Raw genomic sequence first — 18511 nt, 5'->3', positions numbered from 1 at the left:
GAGAAACTTAGTTTACTTAGTGTTGCAACATTAATGACATGATGATTATTTTGTGAGAGCTTCTCATTATTGAGATACTAAGTCATTGTTTTGAGGTATGAAGTCATTATTTCAAGTTTCTCATTATAATTCAATTTATTTATTTATGTTAGAGATGTCTAAGTTAACGCAATAATAACACGTTACGCAAATTTGTTTTAACGCCACTAATTTCTTTTACGCATTAACGGAACTGGCGATTTTTAGGTTGTAGCGGGTTCAGTCTTAAAGGCCAGAGTGAACATACTGGCATCATATGAAACTAGAAAACCTAATGAATCCACTGGTACCAACCATGTCATACTAGCTTGTTGCGAAGGAGCCTAAATAACTCTCCAACTTACGATAAAATTGGCAAGGAAAAGGGGTCCCTTGACCTCTGACCTTCAGATATGTGAATGAAAATGGGTTCTATGGGTACCCACGAGTCTCCCCTTTACAGACATGTCCACTTTATGATAATCACATGCAGTTTTGGGGCAAGTCATAGTCAAGTCAGCACACTGACACACTGACAGCTGTTGTTGCCTGTTGGGCTGCAGTTTGCTATGTTATGATTTGAGCATATTTGATATGCTAAATGCATTACCTGTGAGGGTTTCTGATTGACAGCCCTAATTTATATAGCGTCAAATCACAACAGAAGTTATCTCGAGACACTTTTCATATAGAGCATGTCTAGACCGTACTCTAATTTACAGAGACCCAATATTATAATGACACACAGGATTTTTTTTTCATCACATTGGCGTAAATGGGCTTCCATATCCACCAGACCGACAGAAAGAGAAAAAAAAAAAAATTTTTTTTTTTTTTTATGTGAGCACCCCACTCAAGCAGTAGAGCCTCTCACTTCCATCGGTTACAGACAGGACACAAGGTTTGTAGGTGTCAAAAGCAAAACTAAACCAGATATACTGTTCTAGAGGTATTTAGGGCTTTTCATACGGTGGCCACCCAGAGACCATTCATTCTTTCGTGAGTCGGTGGGACGTGAGACACGAGTACAGTGAGCGAGAGTCGCTCTTGTCAGTTAAATCGTATTGGTGCCCATCTCATGTTCACACCCACCAACCAAACATGCTCTGATCCAGCTACATAAACTCATTAACTTTCATGAGATAACTGACCAGTTGGTGAAGCCGGCAATTTACTACTGTAAGCTTAACTGGTGCATACTGTTTCTCTTGTTATTTAATGTGTTGTACAAGAACACAATGCTACTGAATGTTTCCATAATAACTAGCCGCAAACCATTTAATTTCGGATTATGGTAGCAGTGATTGTGAGAGCCCACTCACCAAGTGAAAAGAACCCATGTCAAAGTTAGCTGTGAGTTGCACTAGTAAGCTTTCTGCATCCACTTTCATTAGAACTAAAATTACAGTAGCGCTGTCAGTGATACTTGTTCATGAGAGCAGTTTCCCAAAAGGACTTTTAGGTATTATTCCTCAAATTACTTTGATGGAAAAGTGCTTCATACATTTTTTTAGCAATCTGTCTTTTTTCATCTTAATGAACCATGCGTTTCTACCTTTAAATCTACAACCTCTTTCTTTTCATTATATCAGTATAGGCAACCTTTAATAAGCTTTTGTATCTAGTTAAAATATGCCTCTTATGTTACTGTATTCCTCTCATCTGCAGGTAACCTGGCTGTATAACCCCAGACCAACAACTTACATGAAACACTGTGAAGTCTTATCAAGTTAAAAAGGGGGTTATAGTAACTTTAACGGTGTAACAATGGCCTAAGAGGCTGAGAGTGTATTAATGTATTAGCCGATCGACTACAATTTTGATATTCGATTGCTTGTCATATATCATTTTATGTGCCAAATATTAAAGTTGCACCGACTGGAATTTAACAATTTGCTGCTTTTCTCAGTTTTTATATCGTTGTAAATTAAATATCTGACAAAAAATGTGGTTTTAGGTGCAACAAAGCCCAATCATCCACCACACCCAACCATTCCCATCACTGGTGTGTGTCCAGAAGTGAAACAGGGATGAAACCTTCAACCACAGAGGGCAGCAAAACACTGCTTTTCAGCCTGGTGTTTTTTAAGAAAGAAATGTAATGGGCACACAATGAGAGAGAAGTTATTAGGGGTTGTTTGGAGTCTAGACAGGACAGCTGAATGTCTATGGTTTAATATTCTCTGGCTAACTAAATGTCTATGTAATGTCATAATGCTGGTGGTTTTGTGAAAGGCCAGTATCTCTTTTCTTATCTCACTCTCCCCCATGTGTGTCTTCACACACATTCAGTAACAATGGATGGATGGATGGATAGAAAGAGGTATAACAAAAGATCACCCGTTGCTAAAGACACCAGACAACGAAAACAAGCATATCATGCAACATAAAAATCACTTGTCATAAATGAAATAAAGTCTAGGCAACCCAACCCGCCCCACCCTGGACCTTGTTCTCCATGTCCATCCCCTCAATTCAGGCCTCCTGCCCCCCTCAGCTGAGACCATTAATGCCCGTAGTTGCTGCTTTGGCATCAGATGCACACACAGAGAGACTGGCAGTTATGCTTCCTTCACAGCATTGAGTCGGTCGGTCGGTCAGTCGATGTAATAAACGGACGCACATTAATCTGTGACTTCTCCCGATGAATCTCAAAATAAAAAAAGAAATAAAAAGAACGTGAGGACTTCTGGGTGGGAGAAGAGATTAAAGTTGTCCCAGAAAAATCTTTCCACAAAAACAAAAAAAGCCTATGTTCTCTTGTTTGGCAGCTGCACTTCTTTACTCGTTGCTTAAAAGTTCAAAAAATGTTGCTCGTCTCCAAAAAAGGGCGAGGAGTCAGTCCACCTGAAGCAGCACTGGTTGTGAGTGAACTCAAATGTCCTGATGCAGCGTCGCTCCTACAGTCCGCTGAGGACTGAACTGCAGTGAAAAATGTTGAAGTGATCATAAAAGAAACAGAGTAGGGTCTGTTTTCCCTGTCCCCGTGGACAGCAGGTGGAGTCTGCTGATGCATTATGGGTAGTGCAGTTAGATGTGACCACTGAATAGGTCACAGGGAACTCTTGCAAAAACATACCCGTCAGTCAGCTTTTATAAACTGGGCAACTTTAACCCTACTCCGCAAAGGTCCGTGTATGGGTTCATCCCTGTCCCGGATCCTGGTTAGACCCTGGCTGATGCATTCTGGTTAATGTAGTTGAATACGGACAGTCAGCTTGCTACTGTGGTGAAGGCAGAGGCTGACTCCTGGGAGGAGCCCTAGAACGGGCTGACACGGAGAATATGCTTGAAATCAACCTGAGAAGAGAGAAAAAAAAAGGAAAAGAAAAAGAGAAGAGAAGAGAGGATGGAGAAAAGAAGAGAGGAAATGAAGGAGTAGAGTGGAGGAAAAACAGAAGAAAAGAAGGCGACTTTAAAAAACATGTATAAATCATAATGTAATTAAGTGCTGCCTTGAAAGTACAGATTTAAATAACAGAGCTCGATGAAAGATATGCAGGCATACTTACAGGGTTATAATCTGTCTGTGTGTGTGTGTGTGTGTGTGTGTGTGTGAGCCTTATAATCACATGTTGGCTGACTATCTGAAGGGTTGTCTGAATGTTGTTTATAGCAGCACTTTGAACCATTTCAGTTCTCACTAAGGCGGAGCTTTGCTACGCTCTTCTCACTGGCTTGACTCCCATTTGAGGGCATTTTGTGGTGCTCTTATAAATCTGAAAGTGGTGACACTTAATTAGGATTTTAATTATCGTCGCCACAGAGGCTGTTCGCCATCCAGAGGTTCTAAAACTATCTGCCAAACAAGCTAAACTAAGAACGTAAACCGCCATGTGTGGCCATCGTTTGGGGGATTCAACATATTCCCAGCACATGTGCGACGAGACAAATGTGAGCGGGAAATTATATCCGACACAAGAATGTTTAAGAGAAGATATTTCGACAGAAAAACAAGATTAAAACTCAAAAAACAAAACTATAAAAAAAGCTAAATGTCTGCGTTTATGTGTGTTTCTCACATTAGATTGGCATGGACTTCATCTTGACCATAGAGGTGAGTTCCTGTTTGGTCCCGTGATCGCGCCGCCTCTGCCTCACCCTGGAAAAGTTACACAATAAGTAAACAACGACAAAAAAACGTAAAAATGCAATGTTTTGAAAAAACAAAATCTTGCTCGAATACAGAGAGACAGACCACACAGCCGTGGCCTGTGGATGTGGGATACGTGTGTGTGTGTGTGTGTGTGTGTGTGTGTGTCTTACCACATGATAAAGATGAGGGAAAGGACGGTGGTGAGGATGACCACGGAGAACAAAACCAGCAGAATCACCAAACCCAAATTACCGTCATCCTCAGGATGTACAGAATCTGAATGGGAAGAGAGGAGAAAAAAAACAGCAGGGGATGTCAACAAAGCAAGCCGGGTGGGAGATACAGAGAGAGAGCTAAAGCATCAGAGAGGAGGAGAGCTGACTCACAGATGAAAGGTTGGAGATCAAGAGGGAAAGAGAGGAACAGATGCACGATAGAAGAGACAGATGTAAAAAGTGTGGTGAAATAAAGAAAATAAAAGTTGAAAACCAAAAACAAATATAGTTAAAGGGATAGTTTGGGTGTTTTGAAGTGGGGTTGTATGAGGTACTGATCCATAGATGTTCGGCATGCCCCCAGTTTGAAGAAAAAGACAGGAGTACCGACACTGGAGCAAAGCAATGTGCTACTGTGGACGGGGCCGGCAACATTTTCCGATGGCAAACTGAACTGAAAGTGAAACTTATCTATACTGTTTTTGTCAACTGAGTCTGGTGGCTTTGAAGAGAGCATATGTAAGTTCCACTCTCAGATGAGTTCCCCGTCAGAAAGGGCTGTCTGACGGCAAGATAGCACAGTGAAAATATTCTAAATATAGCATACACTAGGGCTGCAAGATTATGGCCAAAATGATAATCACGATTATTTTGATCAATATTGATATCACAGTTATTTATCACGATTATTCATTGATTTTAGCGACAACATATTTTCATTGCACAATGCTGTGCTACATTCCTTCTAATGTACAAATTAGGGCTGCACGATGTTGGAAAAAACAGACATTGCAATATTTTTTTCTGCTATATATATTGTAATATGAAAGAAATACAGGAATATTCACCCTACGCTTTTCTTAGCTACATTTGAAAGTTAAATGCTTCAATCTGGTGCACTTTAAGAGCAAAATTCGAAACATTAAGAGCTAGATAAACATTTTTATGCTTTCAATTTAATCATAAACACACTGGTTGTACAGATAATATCTATACCCAAAAATGAATCCAAAACATCTCGATCTCCGGCTGGTGGTTAGCTGTTGGTTTAGGAAGCGCTTGATTTGATATGCAGAAGAGCTTTCTATGAGCAGCACACACATTTTACACATCAATATCGCTGGTGATCATGTTCATTTAATTGTGGGAAGTAAAAATCGTGATTGCGATTAGCGTACACTTAAACTGATATAGATTTTTTTTTAGGTGGGTCTTTCTTTTAAGTGGCTGAAATGTGTTTTGCTGCCGGCCCCGTCCACAGCAGTGCATTGCTTTGCTCTGGTGTCGGTACTCCTGTCTGTTTCTCCAAACTGGACAACACCACTACAAAACATCTGAATTATCTCTTTAAGGAATAAGATGGACAAGAAAACATAGTTGAATAAGACACACTTCAGCTTCACACATGGCTGGGTGGTCTTGTCATAACTCATCAAAAGCAAAAACCAGTGAAAATATGTATTTCAAATTCTTTGCACACTCTTTTCCTCCTCTGTGCTTGTGTGTTAGTCTGAGACAAAATAAAGCGATAAAAAAAATAGTGGTATGTGTGTGTGTGTGTTCTCGGATGTAATTGCTCTCTGGCGAGAAGTTAATTTTAAATGTGCCATTACAGCTTTCACACAAACATGCATTTATCATACTGAGAGGAGTAAACAACTCTCGTTCACACACACAAACAAGACGAAACATTGTCGAATGTGAGCTGTGAAACAAAGAAAAATAGAAAAGAGCATGGCACAGACACACACACTGAAAATAAAATGTGCAAAGACACATAACGATTTATGTGCACATCTGCAGATGACAGTGGACACACAAACAAGAGAAGAAGACATCTGGTTCACAGCAGACCAGCTTAAATCTGACAGCATCAGTACAGCACAGCGACTTTCAGGCTCTACTCTGCTGCCAACACTCCGTCTATTTGTCTCCTTGTATATACTGTATGTGTGTGTGTGTGTGCATGTTTACAAGTGCCGGCTTGTTGTGTGTAACCTGCACGTGTATATATTGCAGGCTGCTTTTTCCCCGTGTTTTCTGCACATATGTGAGCTTCTATGTACTTAACTTTTCATCCAGGGCACATGATGTAGAGAACATAATACCCTGCAGGTACAATTTCCTGCAGTTATATGTAATTTGGTGATGAAGCCAGACACAGGGTATTTGTACTGCTCCATCTAGAGTATAATAACAGTAAATAACGCATTATTGCTGCATTAATGACTAATGCAGCTTCTTGTTGGTGCCAAATAATGGGGTAAAAAAAATATACTCATCCTGCTGTTTGACTAGATTCAGATAGATCACCTCTACGGAATAGCATGAATGTAAACAAGCAAGGAAGAGCCTAATTTCAACCGATCCGATCCGACCTTTGATCAACTTGACTGTATTAATAATTCACCTCAAAATGACATAATGGATGTTTTGGTTTTTTAATATAATGATACAAGTTTTAGTGGGTGCATTTAACTTAATTTCAGGGACTGGCATGCGCTTGTAGCAACAGTAGTAAAAGTATTAGTTGTGGTAGAAGCATTACTAGCAATGTAGCAGTGGATGTACTAAACATTAAACAGTATTAATTACAGTAATAGTAACAGTAGTAGAGTATGAGTACTTCCAGCAGTAGTAGTAATTGTAATAGTAGCAGCTTTGGTAATTGTAGCAGGAGCAACTGGAGTGGAAGAAGTAGAAGAATGGCTCATAGAAATAGTAATGACAGTAATTGTACTGCTGTTGAGCTATAATGTAAACACATGCAGTATTGGTGTTGCTCCTGAATACAATCACGTTGCAATTCTCATTTGAAACAACTTACTGTGTGACTTGGCGGTGGAGGTTTCAGGTGTTGTGTCGAAGGGAAAAAAATAGTCTGGAAAACTTTCGTCTGGCGGGAACTCCTCTGTAGATTCAGGGGTGGAGGAGTCTGTAGTAGAAAGAAAACACACACACATAGATACTTTAGGGATTTATTCTAGTGAGTAACAATGAATATGCACAAAGTACAAAGTCTGTTGTTAAAGGATAACTTTAGTATTTTTCAACCTGGACCCTATTTTCCCATGTTATTGTGTCAAACTGACTAATAGCGACAACACTTTCTGAAATTGGTCTAGTATTGAGGGGAGAGCGCTGTAGACGGCAGCAATATGGTGCTATAGGGGCAAGCTGGTTCCTTCATTTACGTCCACTAAAAGTGCTTGTTTTTGCCATGACAGGCTCCGATTGTTATTGTAAGTGTCTGACATTATGGACAGAGACTTGCTCAACGAGCAATGTGAAATGTGCTCTAAAAAAATAAACTGACTTAGTCTTAGAAATTAAACGTTTTGTGAATTTTTCTTTCTGACCTTCCCAAGGCCTGACGAGAAGCAGGGCACTCCATTCACTCCACTGGCTGTCAGAGTTCACCTCGTCACGGGCTCGGATCTGAACTTGGTGGAGGTGACCAGCCAGGGCGTCAAATATCACGAACGGACTCTCCTCGGAGAAGACCTGATTGATGGGAGAAAGAGACAGGACAGGGGATTGTTTTTGGCGTCATTGTGGGTCCTGAGAGACATGACAAGCAGAAAGTTACTGAAAACATGTTGAAAGAAGACTTTTAATGATCACTCATTCATGTGATACGGGCCAGATTTGGATTAAAAATAAAAGTGAAATTGTTGTTTTTTCACATTCTTTTTGCAGACACAGTGAGCTGTTAGATGAAGAGCTGCAGGCGACATGTTACAGAGCGAGGTAACCAAATACTTTCACTTTTCGTAGACTCATGCCGTGTGCAGCATAATTTCAGATCACGGTTGCTCACAGAATGATGGAAAAAGGCATATCATTGCCTGACATTTTGCTGCCCCCAGTATTCTGGGACCTGTAGTTTTAAACTGCATTTGTGGGTTACCACCAGTTAACAGGGTGTCGCCAAATCAACCAGGACTGAAATCTTACGGATCTCAGAAATAAGGTTGCTTGTGTTCACACAGTAAGTAAATAAATGGACAAGTTTAGTTCCAATTGTCGGTATAATGTTGGGAAAGTACAGTTGTATTTTCTTTAATACCACCTGTATACAGTGTATTCAGTTTGACAGGATGCACAAGTTAAATCCAGACCGTGCTGCGCACCAACACTGAAATGAAACCTTCAGCCTTGCTTACTAACCTCTGACCAGTACACAGAGCCCTGAGGCCTGTATCTGATCTGAAATATGAGGGGGAAAGCATCGTGCAGAGGCCAGGAAGAGGGGAAGTTCCATGAGACGATCAGCCTCTTTGGATAGCCTTCTATCTCGTTCACCAACAGTGACTCTGGAGGGTCTGGTTTCACTGCCAAGAAAGAAGAATAGAAAGAAACAAAATGAGATTTAGCAACAAGGATTTCCTCTATGGTTGGCACACTATTGGCCGAATGTAACAAATCAAACCAAAATCTGATGATCTACCTTTGCAACTTTGAGGAATATAAAGTAAATCCAACTTTGATTCATAAAATGCCATTTTTTCTATGCATGCATCACCTTGCTATTACTAAATCTCTGAATCTTGGCCCACACACTCTTATCTCTTTATTCATGTTTTGAAGTGTATTCAAAAAAAAATGCAGAGGTTGAGAAAAAGCGGTGAGCAATAACCAATAGGCACTCCGCTCCAGCCGCTATGACGACTGTGTCAAGGACGCTGTGAATGGCTCAGCTCGAGAGTGACAAGAATGTTATGCACACAGGGAAGCAGCAAAACAAGATGATTGAGGTCATTGTATTACGACCAAAAGGACACAGTCACAACAACAGTCTGGAAAAAATAATGTGCCGCATTAGAAATCAGGACATTTGGCGTATATGTCTGTGGGTGTTCCAAGAATGTACAGGTACAGTGTCTTTCTTACAAAACATAGCTTGCTTCATCTGTACAATCTGCATGTTTGAGCTTCCATTTTTGTGCCTTTTAATTTGGTCTGGGTATTGTTTTAAAAATGACGATGCCAGTACCAATATCCAATACCAGTACCCTTAAAGTGATACCGATACTACGCGTAACGCCCACACTCCGGTTCCGCCCCAGGTTAAAACTGTTAGCACTGTCAGCACCGTTTGTGGAGATTGGCTGTGAGCTAAACCATACAGCTGAACCATACAAATAAGATTTTTTTTCTAGATCTGGGCACACAAAGGATTAATTGCAGGTATCGTTTGACTGGAGAAGTTTTGATACTACTTGGTACTGGGTTATTTCGGAGTATCGATACCCAGTCCTACTTTCAAAGCTTGTGTAGTTTAATCTGTCTAATAAATGCATGTACATCTGAAAAATGATGGGAAAGTAAATGCCTCTTTAAGCTTCTACAAGGACATGAACCCTGTTGTGTATCTCTAGTAGACAATGGATGTGCTATTGAAGCATGAAGCTTGTACCCCTGAAGTTGCATCATTTGAAAACGTTTTTGTAAATGTGTGTTATGCCACAACTGATAAAAATAATAGAGGGGACAGGTCCAGCAATATTGCCAGACAATCACAATAGTAGTTTTTGAATAGTGCTGGGTAGAACTGGGTGTGGAGTACTGGAAAAAATAAAAAATTGTGAAAATGATCAACTTTCGGAGAAAAAAAGTCACTTGAGTGCTTCGTACACATACAATTGTCATACAAATTTCAAACAGTTTTAATCCCCCCATTCCTGTGTGTGTGTTTTATGTGATCTTACATAGGTCATGTAACCTAAAGCGGGCAGATGTTGTCTCGGACCCCAGGGCGTTGGTCTCTGTGAGTCTCAGGGTATGGATGGTCTGCCAGAAGGCAGGATGATCTACAAGACAGAGCTTGCGGACGACATCCACAACGCACGGCCTCCACTCCTGACCAGTCCCCCTTGAAAACGAAACAAAATTTGTGTGGTGTATTCCGTTGGGTGAAAGACAACTTGGTGAAAGACAACTTAAGTGTGTGCTGGAAACTGCAGAAAACGTGGGAACTCAGAGGTAACCGCAGCCAATGCCTGAGTTTCTTCAGTTGACACTTAGATGGATTGAGAAACACTGCTGTAATGTGTTATGGTTAAAAGTTTCCACTGAGTGCCATATGGCGGAGTGAAGAGAGAGGAGGCAGAGGAGGATTGGTCAGGGTTCACATTAGGATACGACTCACACTATATGCGCTTCATTCAAAATGTAACTCTGTGGCACATGCGCTATATTTAGTTCCCTTTATAGCCCATTCTGAATGTGACCTTGGGCGTTGTTGTTTGACATGCAGTAACTCTCTCTTACCTGAAGGAGGCGTTGTACTTGGCTGGCAGGAAGGTCTTTACTGATTCCACCCAGGAGCAGCGAACATGCGTGTGATTGGGCACATGACAGGAAATGCTCAGCAGCCCAGGGGGGTCTGGGAAACAGAGAGTCAGAGTTTATTTTCAGGACAGAGAGATAGTTTGTTTTTTAAGTGTCCTAAGTCTTGTCTAAAATGAACAGATCTGTGCTCTGGTGTCCCTATCGTGAACCAGAATATTTCAGGAGAAGCTTGGCCAGTACCATGGAAAACTCCCTGTCCCTCAAAAGGAAGCCCACTTAAGGAGCTGCTTCCTGTTTGAGACAGTGACAGGAAGTGGAGGGGCTTTGTCTATGTGACGGCCGATAAGACCTGTTTCCTCTGAGGACCAGTAGCGCCGCTCTGATCATTACTGCTGTAATATGATGTCGTGTTGTTGCCAGAAAGGCCGACATGAATTAAATGTTGAGAGAAGAAAACTCATTCATTAAAAAAGCAGGAGAGACAGAAATAGGGATGAGATAGAAACATAGAGGGAAATATGTTATATATGTGGCAAACTCAAGAGGGAGATGAGAATGTTTGAGTAGGAGAAACGGAAAATGATTTAATGCTTTTATGCTGAATTATCCAAAAGACTGAACTGAACTGTAAGGGACTGAGATGCTGGGATCTAAAACACGAGGGATGTAGGCATGTTCCTGCTGCGAAGAGTGATTTTTTTTTTTTTAAAGCTACAATCCCATGGTGAGAGACTAAAAGTATGGCCGTTAAAGAGTAATAACTTCTAAATCAGGCGCTGTGAGATCTGGACAAGTCACGACACAACAACACTTACGGCCCAGCCTGAGTTTGACGGAGTGGAGGAGGAGCCCCTGGTTGTCATAGCAGCTGTAGTTGCCCTGCGCTGAGTGGTCGACGTGCAGCAGGACTAAGGTTCCATCTGATGTCACTCTGTGCCATGGCAACACTGAGCTGTGGTTGAGATGCCACACCACAGGTATCCTGCTCGGGAACACACAGAGAACAAGAGTTTAATTATTATGCTTGTGAGGACTTCCCTCGCTAACCTGTAAGCCTAAGGGCCCGTGTCCACCAAAGTGTTTTTTCTCCCAGCTGAAAACGCCAGGCGCTCCTCTGGAAACACTCAGCTGGGAGCGCTTGAGTGCGCTTTGGAGGCGCAGCGTTTTTTTCAGCTGAGACGCTTTGGTTGCGTCTAGTTGCTGTGATACGGAATATCCACGGTAGTAAACATGTCTGCACAAGGTAGAGTACTTGCACTGGTCCTTGCTCTGGATGTAGGGAAGGCTGAGGCACGTAGGGAGAAAGGACGGACCTGCTGATCTATGTGGGTTCATGACATTTTATGGGCGAGGAAACATCTCGGCGAGTATGATCGTTCGGTTCAGATACAGATTCAGATCAACTTTATTATCTCACACCTAGAAATTCGTTTAGTCCATTGCTCTTTACATGAGGGTAACATAAAGTTCACAATAAAAACAATAGCATAACATACACAATAAGACCACGACATACTGATAATAAAACACATTTGATCACGTCTTTGTGATCGCAGTGAAGCGCAGCGTTCTACCCAAAGGTGTGCCATGAGGAGGTGCAGAAGACTTGAATTACAGTATGTTGAAAGGTTATTATGGAATTTTTGCCCAATGATGCCAAAAACATTCTGCCAACTGCAGGATTAAGAACTAAACTCTTGAAAAGTACACTATGATAGGTATCAAATACTTAAGTCTGAATATCACAACTCAACTCAACTCACAACAACAATATCATTTTTCATTTCAGGTTTTTCTCACTGCCAACAAATCCCATTTGTCTCTATGTGGGATTTGCTGACAATACACTTAAATTTGTACATGTACATGTTAAATCTGTCTGCAGTTTATTTGACTTTTCTCTTCTTTGAGAAGATGGCATACATTGGCTCTCTCTCAAATCAGATAGTTAAGCCTTTTTGCACCTGCTTTAGCAATGCAGGCAGTGTTTAACCCTTTGTATCCCAATAAGTTATCTTCTGTTGCCTTGAAAAAAAAAAAAAATGTTCAGACCACCATTAAAATGGAAGTTTTTCTTTTGTCCGTTACCTTTTAGTCAAAGCTAAAAAAATATATATGCATAATTAAGTATATGAATACAGCTAGATGGCTGATGAATGCATTCTTGTCTATGTTCTGCTTCTATGGAACAAATGGATATCACTGGTTCCCGTACAACTCTTGAAAGTTGAATAAATGTAGCTGTTATATTGATGTTTTGGATCATCAAAAAAACAACTCCCATATGTCCGGGCTGGAAATACCTATTTGTCTTTAGAAGACAAAGAAACACAACTTTAATACAGTTCTACACAGGAAATAGTTTTCTGTCCTTACCTGATTTGTGACTTCCCGCATGCCAGTGTCACATTGGAATCCAAGTGCCCGTACTGCACGCCTGACACTGCAAACACAGACATCACATAAAATATTAAAGCATACCGTTGTCTCCCTTACAGTATGTGAACAATGCACAATCTGACATACCACGTGTCCGCATTGTCTGTGTCAATGTGATTTAAGTGCCACCATTTACAGTAGAGTCAACAGTGTCACAATAACATGACCATACAAGGTTTGGGATCCTGCAGACAGTAGGCTGAGGAGAGACTTTGGCACACAGTATAAAGCTGCTGCAGTGTTTTATTTTTCTGAGCATTTATCATTATCACAATTAAAATAATATTACTCTGTATCAGCGAATCCACAATAGACAGAGAAGCAGTTTAGCATTTTAAGAAGATATCAAGAACATCAAAGATACAGATATACACTTAACTCTCAAACTCCATTTAGAAACATGTTTGATATTAACATTGAAAAAGTAAGCCGTTGCAATGTGAAAAGCTACCGATTCCACTCAGTGGCAAATTCACAAAGAATGGAATGCAGCCGCTGACTGCACCATGAATTGCGCATCATTTGCAGCCGCTATCTGCCTCATCTCAAGGTCCGATTCACAAAAGATATTGCGCTGATGATATTACAGCACACACATATGTGGGTGGGTGAAATAATAAATCATTAATGAAGCAAATATGAAATACATTCTCTCATTTTACGAGTTTTTTTGAGACATTTGTTTTGAGTTTATTAAATACCATCCACGATCCCACCGCAGTAGAAACGATAAATGCGTCTCCCCATTAGGAGAGACACTGTGTTCATTTACGCAAGAAGGAACAGCAGCGCAACTTCATTGATTACAGTATTTAAATCAGATTTTTTCTCATGTATTTTCAAAAATGACATGTAGGGGATCTTTATTCGTTTACTGTATTTTAATGACACAGCTGTCATTGCATCCCAAAATAAATGCGTTTGAACGGACAACCCTTATAAATGTGTTTCAGTTATTACCAACCTTCTAAAGGCGTACATCATTTCACTGTAACTGTGCGCGGCTATTAGCGCTGATCTTTGTCAATAGGAATGTTTTTGCAATGAGGCTCATTTGCATAGAAAGCGGACGATTCTGCGCAAAATGTCTGCATATATCCTAATTTAAAGACTGTATGTTCAGAAAGCACCGGAGCACCGAGACGCTATTGGCTTGGCAGCACAGTTAAGGGTGCATTTCACTCTTTGTGGCTTTGATAATTACATGGTTTAGCAGCCGCAAAAAGCAGCGCAATCCTTTTGTGAATTCGCCGCTGAGGAACAACAACCAAATCGGCCGATTTGGACAACTTTGTGAGCTGCTTTCTGCTCATTGTCTTAATTTGCTTGTTCATAAGATTGATTCACTGACTACAGAAGATTCAACATCATCCTGGGCTCCCAGCCTTAACTTCACAAAGACCCAAACTAAAAAAGTGACTAGCGTGCTATAGATTTTGGAAAAGAAGAATGAACAATAGATGCTGACTGACACAGTGTACCTTGTTCAGTCCTCAGAAAATCAATATTCAGGCAGAAGCGGGACACATTTCTCCACCACAACCTTTGAAATGGGGCAGCTTTGCGATGTGGATTTGGAAAGACGTGGCTATTATTTGGACACAGCGTGTCATTTCTTTTCCCCTTTTACTAATTTTTTGCCAAAAATCACCTCCAGTGGTGTATAGCCATGTAAATAGCTTCACTTTTATCTGCTGCGGTTTTGAGATATCCATCTCTGAGATTTCTGTCTCCACCCGTATACAATGGGGGTGAATGGAATTTTGTCTGTGGTGCTCTAAACTCACCATACCTACAGCGTTGTTTGCAATTTTAATTGGAACTATTATAGCAGCACAAACTAAACTCCATGTACCCCCATAGACCTGGGAGGGCAGCACACATTTTACACATAATATCTCCAAACCTGGGCACATACAACCAAAGATATATGCATGAAGAACTAGCCATTTAATGTGCCTGCAGACGTGATGTCGCCAAGTAGTTTTAGTTTTATAATTTATTACCCCACAACAGTTCATAAGTATCCATTAATGTGTCTAAAAGACCAAGTACGGTCAGCGCTTTATTGAATAGAACAACGATTTGTATGAATAACTCGAAGGAAGAGGTAGTAGAAGCTGCCAAACGGTTACTTGTCATCACACAAAATTGCAAGGTGCAGATTTGAAGCAACACAAAGTGCAGCATATACCTGAGCAAATACTTGCGGTGACTGTAGTAATTGGCCAAGTTGATACTCTATCTGCAGTATGCGTGTGCATGTTTAGCTTGGCTCCGTAATATAAAAGCTGGCATTTACAGTAGATCTGGAGTGGAAAAACATCACTTTGACTGCCAGTCTTGCCACGCACACACTTTCATTAATTCTTAACCTCAATCACTCAGGCATGCACACTCCCTGCTGGCCTCTCCCCCCTTAGCAACAAACAATTTGTCCCAGGTTCCTGTTTTGTTTTTCTTTCTTCATTTTCGATACAAGCCTCTCTTTATGTCACAAGTTTGACTGGCATTTTAGTTGGATCTTGAAAATGTGACTTTGTTGTTTACATCAGTAAAGGCTCGAGGGGACCGGGCAAGTGAAGGTTTTTGGGGATGTTATTATTTAATTTGCTGTATTGGTATATTTATGTTAGTTTCCCCTGCTGCCATAACTTCATGTGCCCTTCAGGGACCAACTATCCTAAATTAAATTTTACTCAAACTCGAGTTGGAGGCTTTACTGAAGGTCTTTTCAATACTGGCTTTTCACTCACACCTAAAGCTCGCTTTGCTGGCCTTCCTGCTGTTGTTTTAGTGGCTGCGCAGAATGAAACAGCTGGGGAAAAGAGCAGCCAAGTGCGCCACAGTGATTTTGTGGCTACATTTATGTTTCTGAGTGGAGGAGGTGCAGAAAGGAGGACAATGAAACCTACTGAGAGTTTTTTTTTTTTTTTGTTAAATAAGCAAATGGAAGCCTGTTATTTCTGCTGCTGTGTGTATGGGAAATGATTTATCATATACAACACAAGGCATGGTTAATAAATCTGAGCTAACAAGACAGCGGCTATTTATGGGCCACTGAAAACAAAGCTGTGTGACATTACAGAAACACGAGATACCTGTAGATATCACAGCAAGAAAGGACATACACACCATGTTCTGTGTGACTATTTTATATGTAAAAGCAAATTCTTCTTGTTTCGTATTTTCCATAGTTCTGTCCACTATTGTTATCAATACAGATGCCATTTTAATCAGCAAGTTAATGGCTGAGATCAGGGAAATAGTGCAACAACACAAGAGCAGACAGATGATCACAAACTCCAGCTGAGCCAGATTATTTAAATCACTTATTGGGAGGTGAAACTAAAAGTGAGTGAATGATATCAGGACAAAATCTAATAAAGATTTTTCTTGACCAATATTGAAATTGGAATTTGTGTTGTGATTTTGTTCTAAAAAATTACACCGCAGGTGTGTCTTTGTGGTCTATATAGTATTAAACAAGATATGATTGTGCCAAGCATACCATATCAGAATTTTACTTGTATTTTTTAAACAGTCAGTCAATAAAATGATCGACTAGTATTTTTTACGTGAAATGCACATCTCTATGCAGCACCTCTTTTCACCCTCTGTCTGAAACGCTCTGTTTGCAAATGTGTTACTTGGTGACATCACCACGTTACAGAAGAAAAAGGCGGGACTTCAAGGAAGGCGTTCAGGTAGTTCAGGAGCAGTGTTTCTTTGGGGGAGAGTAACTCCCTTTGGCGTGGACTTTGGGCTTTGTAACTTTGCAGACCTTTTACATTCACAAAAAAACTATACAACACACTAAAGGAAAGGGAAAAAGCACAAAAGCATAATACGTCCTCTTTAAAACAGTGTTATCATCTGCCTAAAAGTTTAACTGAGAGATTCCATCCAACTCTTTTCCATCAGCTGTCTGTTGACAATCGACAACTGATTTGAGGTGATCACCTAGATTATTATACTGTATAACAAAAAAAACTTGCTACTATGTTGGTCTTTTATGAACAGTAAAAAGACAGAGCCCTCTCCTCTCGTATTAACCAGAGAAAAAGCCAAAAGTTGTTGTTTCGCCAGTTTACCAGCAACAGTCATCATTATAGCCGGTGAAATCAACAGTTGCTGGCAAAACTTTCATTTTCTGTAGTTGTTTACGGAGACACTGTTCATTATATAATTAACTGTGTTAATTATATAATTAACCGTTAGGCTTAAAGCAATTAAAAAAAACTGTGGCTCTTGCGTTTTGACAACCGCACTTTCAAATTGCAATTTTGATATAAAAATAATAAATCATTCCGACCTAACTTGTTGCAGAAAACATCCAGGCAACTACAGTTGGTCAAAGTTCTTTAAAATTGACTTTCTCCTTTAATTTAATTAGTATTTAATCATATGATTAATATCTTCCTCTGTCTCTTTTCTTATTATCTTTTCCTCTATCTAAATCTTTTTATCCAATGCCTCTCTTGCCAGTTTTAAACCAGATTCTTTTTCCCTTTAACCACCAGAAATACACACATACACACACACAAACACACACTTCCCTCCCTCTGTGAGTGTGTGTTACCTGGGGCCTTGGTGCATTGCAAAGAGTTGGCTGGTCTGAATGTGTGTATTCATGTTTTATTGGCAGTGAAGTACATTATTCCCCAAACCCGCAGCGTTCCACTCATATCTGATTCTGCCTCTGGCAAGACGGCCCAGACGTGTGCACATGCATACACACACATATATGCCTAAAACCACACACACACACACACACACACACACACATACACACACACAAATTCACACAGAAAGGCTGCAAGTTTCTCCTGACATTGAAATCAGATGGCAGGGTGGACACAGAAATTGCAAGCTGGATGAAACTCAGTACTTTCCAAACAATAAAAAAAAAGGACTGGAGCTGCCGTAGGGTAAAATTAATGGGAAGGGAAAACTTTGACAGTTTCACCTGAAAGGGCCAAGGGCGAGTGTTCTTATTGTTGGAGAGATTAATTTGGCTGCTTTTAGAAGAGATACAGTAATAGAGGTAGAAAGAGGCAGAAACAAAGAAAAGGAGGACAGTCTTTCAAAGAGCCAACTACTTAATGCCAGACAGATCCCTCAAGAGCTGTGTGAGCCCAAAAACAAAAAATGTTTCAACAATAGAATTCTTGTTTGCAGAGTTAGTGCTAATCCAATAACACATGAATTTCAATTCATCTATTAAAAAAATGAAGTTGCGCATCAAAGATTGGACAGAGAGAGAGATACATGAAAATGAATAATGTTGTGTTTTTACAACAAAAAAGTTCTCTGATCAAGATTCTGCTCGGAAAAACGTGTCAGTGTTTTATGGTACTGGCATCCCAACATTTTGGATGTGTTTCCTCCCTCCTTTTCTTCTGCAGTAGCTTTAGATCCCACAAGTACTTTGAGTTAAGATAAGTCA

The 18511-nt window shown here is 40.4% G+C and overlaps 1 protein-coding gene across 1 annotated transcript in view; it reads right to left on the bottom strand.

Moving 5' to 3' along the window:
* Window positions 1-610: 610 nt before the first annotated feature.
* il11ra (interleukin 11 receptor, alpha) overlaps window positions 611-18511 on the bottom strand; it is a 56501-nt gene continuing 38600 nt past the window's right edge. Inside the window, exons 3-12 of the mRNA XM_037753179.1 lie at window positions 13000-13066; window positions 11439-11605; window positions 10603-10717; window positions 10041-10204; window positions 8500-8663; window positions 7689-7833; window positions 7157-7264; window positions 4285-4390; window positions 4041-4120; window positions 611-3318 (exon numbers count right to left, since the gene is read on the bottom strand). Coding sequence (XP_037609107.1) covers window positions 4042-4120; window positions 4285-4390; window positions 7157-7264; window positions 7689-7833; window positions 8500-8663; window positions 10041-10204; window positions 10603-10717; window positions 11439-11605; window positions 13000-13066 — 1115 coding nt within the window. The 3' untranslated portion in view covers window positions 611-3318; window position 4041. The remainder of the gene's footprint in view (window positions 3319-4040; window positions 4121-4284; window positions 4391-7156; window positions 7265-7688; window positions 7834-8499; window positions 8664-10040; window positions 10205-10602; window positions 10718-11438; window positions 11606-12999; window positions 13067-18511) is intronic.

The sequence above is a fragment of the Sebastes umbrosus genome, chromosome 19, assembly GCF_015220745.1.
Source record: "Sebastes umbrosus isolate fSebUmb1 chromosome 19, fSebUmb1.pri, whole genome shotgun sequence".
In the NCBI taxonomy this organism is placed as follows: Eukaryota; Metazoa; Chordata; class Actinopteri; order Perciformes; family Sebastidae; genus Sebastes; species Sebastes umbrosus.
The sequence above is the reverse complement of the archived record's forward strand: the minus strand, read 5'-3'. Positions and strand labels throughout refer to the sequence as shown.